Source organism: Punica granatum, chromosome 4 (assembly GCF_007655135.1).
Source record: "Punica granatum isolate Tunisia-2019 chromosome 4, ASM765513v2, whole genome shotgun sequence".
NCBI classification, from domain to species: Eukaryota; Viridiplantae; Streptophyta; class Magnoliopsida; order Myrtales; family Lythraceae; genus Punica; species Punica granatum.
In genome coordinates, this window is record NC_045130.1 from 12,014,604 (window position 1) to 12,020,980 (window position 6,377).

General features: G+C 34.9%; 1 protein-coding gene across 2 annotated transcripts; it reads left to right on the forward strand.

Annotated features, from left to right (window-relative positions):
• Window positions 1–1,416: 1,416 nt before the first annotated feature.
• LOC116202837 (geraniol 8-hydroxylase-like) lies at window positions 1,417–3,736 on the forward strand. Of its 2 annotated transcripts, none has more exons than XM_031534461.1 (2): window positions 1,417–2,586; window positions 2,924–3,736. In XM_031534461.1, exons 1-2 carry the CDS (start codon window positions 1,684–1,686, stop codon window positions 3,527–3,529), a joined length of 1,509 nt encoding a protein of 502 aa, XP_031390321.1. In that variant the 5' UTR covers window positions 1,417–1,683; the 3' UTR covers window positions 3,530–3,736. The 2 variants fall into 2 exon arrangements, with proteins under 2 accessions (XP_031390321.1, XP_031390322.1); XM_031534462.1 differs by having other exon boundaries at window positions 1,469–2,574.
• Window positions 3,737–6,377: the final 2,641 nt, after the last annotated feature.

The following is a 6,377-nucleotide window of genomic DNA, read 5'->3' on the forward strand; positions in this document are numbered from 1 at the left end:
TTTATTGGATATTTTTTTCAATAGAATAAATTATATCACGAGATGGTCTGTGTTTTGTTTATAAGTAATATTTTAAAATTAAATTTTAATTTTAAAAAATAGTGATATAAATGATTATGTATAAGACTCATCATTTGACTTTGTATGAGTTATGTGATTTTGATTTTGAAAAATAGTGATATAAATAGGGTCCACCCTTTGATTTTGTATGAGTTATTTTATTTTGTTGTGGGTAAAATTTTATTTTGTTGTGAGTAGAATTAAGTTAAAGTAAGATTTTAAAATGCAACTTTGAATCCAAATGGATGCACTCCAGCAATTGTCGATCAAATAATTAAAAACACAATTCCCTACAGAGAGGGCTGTTATTTTCACTCGAAAATAGTGAGGATCTTATCTTTAAAAAAGAAAAACGAGTAAAGCGTGAAATGCTTTAAAAACAAAAAATATATTGCAAGATCGGAAAATATCAGGGAAAAGATTACAAGATCAGGTAATACCGTAGGAAATATTCAGTCTAATTAAAAAGAAAAATATATGTCAAAAATCAAATTATTAATTAAGTAAGTATAATAAAATTAATCACCAAAAAAAAGTATAATAAAATTATAATTGATTTGCCAACACCGAAATCCTAATTATTACCCTTGCTTATCTATATAAAGCCCAGTAAAAATCGGGAAGAAGGTCCTTGAACTGTAATCCATGCATAGTGCTCTTACATGGCTTCGAAGAGCATCAGGGAAATTCGATAGCACCAGAAATATAATTTCCTTGATATTTCTGGGACCATTGATATTACTGGTCTGAGGGCAAAAAAAAATAATAATCCTATATTCTATTTTGCATCATGAAGTTTATGCCAAACACCTTTTATCACCACAATTTACACAAACTTGATGAAAAAAAAATGAATTACACAATAATCGTATAAAACTTTTTTAAAAAAATTCTACATAGTATAATTCGTGCAAACAGCCTCGATCTTTGATTTTGATTATTCACGGCAATCCAGTAAATTATCCTGTTCCTCTTCAAGCTTTTTTCCCTTGGAAACTAATATCAAGATTATGGTATTGAGTCAATCAAAAAGCAGATAATGGTCTGCAGCAAAAGCCATAAAGGGCTTAGGGCATTGAGGATGCTTTTCATTTTTCAATCAAGAGGTTTGGATCCAATATTCTTTCTAGATGAATTATCATTACTCTTTTATTTTTCATTTATATATATATATCTCTTATTAATTTTATGGGATTTTATTGTAATTGAAAAGAAAACGGTAGTGGAATATAAGCAAACAAGATCCAAATCTCACGTTGCATAATGACAACGCAAAGGTCATGGTGTAAGATAAAGATACCAAACCGATGAGGGTTAGCTCCAATAATTCGTCATTTATTTCTCTTAAATAAGATCCATGGTTCAAGTTTTATGAATGAAGAAATTTATGATTTGAAGAGTTTTATCTCCGTTTGGACGGACTCAATTGGAGTTTTAATTAATTGGGACGACTGAATTTTCGGAAGCAAGTGGTGAAAAAAAAACAGTTTAAACAAGGAAACCTTGCACACATGGCATGGATTATGGACGTCCCATAAGAGATATCCCTTCAAGTTAGTTGAAGAGAAGTCACTGGCTGCTACCTCCTGCATAGCAAAAATATCAAGTGATAGAATTTAATTAATGGAGTCTCTTGAAGCATCTTCTCTCATTTCATTTTGTTTCCTCTTGCTCATTTTCCTCCTCCTCCGCCGCCCCAGGCGGAGCGGGAGCGGCTGTGGCCTCCCCCCTGGCCCTCGGCCGCTCCCTGTGCTCGGGAACATCCTCGACCTTGGCACCAAACCCCACCGAACCCTGGCTGAACACGCCAGGAAACACGGCCCTGTAATGACCCTGAAGCTCGGGACCGTAACCGTGGTGGTGGTCTCCTCCCACGAAGCAGCGAGAGAGGTCCTCCAGAAGAACGACCACGTCATGGCTAGCAGAACAATCCCGGACGTAGTCCGGGCAAGGGACCATTACAAGCACTCCCTGGTGTGGTTGCCCAACTCGGCCAAGTGGAAGGGCTTCAGGAGAGCATGCTCAATGCAATTGTTCTCCCGGCAGAAGCTTGACGTTACCGAAATGCTTCGCCAGAGAAAGGTCGATGAGCTATTAGACTACCTCCATGAGAACTCGGTCAGGGGCAAGGCAGTCACGGTCGGCCAGGCTGTGTTCACGACGGTTCTTAATCTAATATCGAACACACTCTTCTCTATTGACCTGACGCATCACAAAGAAAACTCCGTTGTGGAGTTCAAAGAGCTTATATGGGGCATGATGAAAGAAGGAGGGAGCCCGAACATATCGGACTTCTTCCCAGCCCTTCGGTGGATCGACCCACAAGGAGCCCGCCGGAGGATGGATGCCCACTTCAGTCAGCTATTCGCAGTTTTTGACCGCATTGTCGAAGAAAGGACACTGAAGAGAGCATCGACAGATGGGTCGCCTCGGAGTGACGATATGTTAGAATCTCTCCTTGATCTCAGAGATAGCTCCGAATTGAACCGAGAGGACATCAACAGCATACTTGCCGTGAGTATTTACGTCTGTATTCCTTCCTCAGTATTTTTTTTTCAGTTAAATTCACGGATTTCTTAGTTCATATCAGGCCCGTGATACAGATTTTAATTCATTCTGTCCATATATGCCCTTTTTTTTATTTTTTGGGTATTCGATCTAATAGACTTGGCACAGCATGAGACAGTTGAGATGGAATGCTATTGATGGTTGGAAATAATCAAGCCTAAGTACACATATACAATGAGATAAAATATATGAAGCATGTGAAACATGCGATGTCTTTGACATCTTTTCGTTTTCACTTTAGAGATATATATGATTGGACCACATTTATAACTAGTGTACTTTCATAATATATCAGGATCTAGTCGTTGCTGGCGTTGACACAACCCATACTACTGTTGAATGGGCCATGGTAGAGCTGCTGAGGCACGCGGAAAAGATGGCAAAAGCCCGTGCGGAGATCGAACAGGTCCTCGGCAAGGACACGAAGGTACAGGAATCGGACATCCCGAGGCTCCCTTACCTACGGGCAGTCGTCAAAGAAACCTTCAGGCTGTACTCGCCGTTCCTGCTCCCACACAGAGCAGAAACAGAAGTGGACCTCTGCGGGTTCAAGATACCCAAGGACACGCAGATCATGGTCAACCTGTGGGCCATGGGCAGGGACGAGAGCGTGTGGCAGGACCCTGACCGCTTCGAGCCTGAACGGTTCTTGGAGCTCAAGATCGACATCAAGGGGACAGATTTTGAGCTGATTCCGTTCGGGGCCGGGAGGAGGATGTGCCCTGGGATGCCTTTGGGTTATAGAATGGTGCATTTGATATTGGGCTCTTTGATCCGCTCCTTTGACTGGAAGCTTGCGAATGGGGAAGCAACTGAGACAATGGACATGAATGAGAAGAATGGGATCACAATTCAGAAGGCTAAGCCCCTCTGCGCCGTACCGATCCAACTGCGACGTTAATTTCTATCGTACACCGATAGACATTTACATTGATGAGTGAGCACGCCATTGCACTGCTAATATGCCTTTTAGCGAAAAAGAGTTGTATTAGTTGTTGGGATTGTAGGTATTATTATTAAAAGATTAGTTGTAATAATGATTAATAAAATGTACGGGAGATAATTTATTATAACATAAAATAAAAAGAGTAATAAATAGTTGAGAGAATTTAATTTTTAAAAATTAATTATCCTAATGATAAGAAAAGAGTAATGATTATATTGTTTAATTGAGTGAATAATAAAGTAAAGGGAGTGAAGTAAAATTATAATTTCAAAATCAAATGGAGCCCCCAGATTATATCCCAATTTCTAATATGAGGATCATAAATTATTAATAGCTCGCAAAAAGAAAAAAAGAATCATAATAAAAAAGCAAAAGTACATATGCGATGAAAAGAGGATAAGAGGTGCATGCTTGCCTATTAATCATTAGTTTTTAGGTTTGATTTTCATGACAAAAACGATATGTACTCATTTATTAATTATTAAAATTTTCATTGTATTATATTAATTTATAAGTCTCTCTTATAATTAAAAAAAAAAGAAAAAGAAAAGAAGACCGTAAAGAAATGGGAACAAAATGGTTGAATCCTCTCTAATGAGGTGAGATGTGTATATTAAATTATATAGGCACTTTACATGACTCTCAAGGAAAGTACATAGATGTGTATTTATACATGCCTAAAGTACAACAAATATAGATGGAAATCTATGATTTCATATCATCCTTTATTACCCTGCTGCCAGCAGAACGGGGAATTCTCCACATGAAGCTGGGATCGAATATCAGCAAAACGAGATGAAGATAAACCTTTTGCGAGTCTATCAGCTAGCTGATTAGTGGAATTGATAAAACGAATAAGAAGCTATTTGCGCAGGAATCTCTCTCGTACAACGTGATAATCAATCTCAATGTGCTTAGTTCTAGCATGAAGATGAGATTCACTGTAAGATAAATTGCTGAAATGTTGTCACACCAACGAGTGGGAGGGTGATGTTGCTAAATTCTCAATTCTTGAAGAAGAGATTGTAACCATAAAATCTCAGCGATGAGTTTGACGAATATAGTTGAAAAGGATGAGGGAAGGACAATGGAGATTGAATAAGAAGAGGGAAGGATAGTGAGAGTTGAGGAGTATAAGCTATCAGCCATTAGTGCCGAGAAGAAAACAGATAGATTAGGAAATAGACGTGTGAGTTAGGGGAATGAGTGGAAGTGAGCTAGCCCATTCGAAGTTACTCGATGTAGCTTTAATACCATAAAGAATTGGGCACAAAATGATTGAATCCTCACTAATGATGTGAGATGTGTATATTGAATTATATAAACATTGTACCTTACTATCAAGGAAAGTACATAAATGTGTATTAATACATGCCTAAATACAACAAGTATAGATGGAAATCTATGATTTCATATCATCCTTTATTACTCCCCAGAAAGCCGAACGGTGAATTCTCCACGTAAAACTTGGATCGAATATCAGCAAAGCGGGATGAAGATAAACCTTTGTAAGTCCATTAGCTAGCTAATCAGTGGAATTGATAAAACAATTAAGAAAGTTGCTTGCGCATGAATCTCTCTCGCACAACGTGATAATCAATCTCAATGTGCTTAGTTCTAGCATGAAAGATGAGATTTACTATAAAATAACTTGCCGAAATGTTGTCACACCAAAGAGTGGAACGGTGATGTTGCTAAATTCTCAGTTCTTGAAGAAGAGATTGTAACCATAAGATCTTAGGGCATGTTTGGTTCGACGGATTTGATCAGAAACGGATTACCTATTCCGCATGGAATAGGTAATCCGACGTTTGGTTTGTAGGATTTGAGAAGAACCTATTTCGGATGGGCCCAAAATTCCGCTTTCATCCGGATTGAGGCAGCCTCACGTGAAGATCCGGCTTGGGCAAGGGGCATCCGGAGTAGATCGTGAAAAGACTAAAATGCCCTCATCATTTTAAGTTAATTTCAATCCATGCTATCATTCTAATCCATCACAGCTCTGATAATTATGCTTATTAAATTAATTAAAATAAATAATTTTATTAATAAGCATAATTTTCAGTAATTTAATTTAAAAAAATTCATTTATTAAATTTTATTTAATAATCATCAATATTTTTATTATTTTAATAAAAATTATTTTAATTCTTTCTATATTTCTACTTATTAAATTAATACATAATTAATTTTATTACGAAAAACAAATTTTAGTAATTTAATTAAAATAATTATTTTTTAAAAATTATTTCATAATTGAAATATTTTTTATTAATTAAAATAATTATTTTTTAGTATCAATTAAAATAATTATTTTTGAAATATTATTTATTTATTAAAATAATTAATTTGTAAATATTATTTAATTTTAAATTATTTAAAATGTTTATTTTTTTGTTAATTATACAAATAGATAATTATGCTTATTAAATTATTAAAATAATTTCTTTTATTAGATAAAACTATTTTTAGTAAGTCAATTAAAATAATTAATTTTCAAATATTATTTAATTGTTTTGTATTTTTATTAATTAAAATAATTAATTTTATTAATAAACTTAATTTTTAGTAATTTAATTAAAAAATTAATTTTTTAAAATTTTTTAAAATATTTATTTTTTATTAATTATTAAAATTATCATTAAGGTTATCTATTTATCTTATAAAACTCATTAAATTTAGTATGAAGGGCATTTCTGTCTTTTTACCATATTCCCGTTCTTTCCCATTCCTTATTCAACCCAACCAAACATCAGAATTATAACTCCCAGTTTTGTTATTCCCTCCAACCAAATAAAAAAAT

Coding starts and splice junctions, on each gene's coding strand:
- LOC116202837 (XM_031534461.1), top strand. CDS start 1,684: ATGGAGTCTCTTGAAGCATCTTCTCTCATTTCATTTTGTTTCCTCTTG. Junction 2,587..2,923: donor TACTTGCCGTGAGTATTTAC/GTCTGTATTCCT, acceptor ATAATATATCAG/GATCTAGTCGTTGCTGGCGT.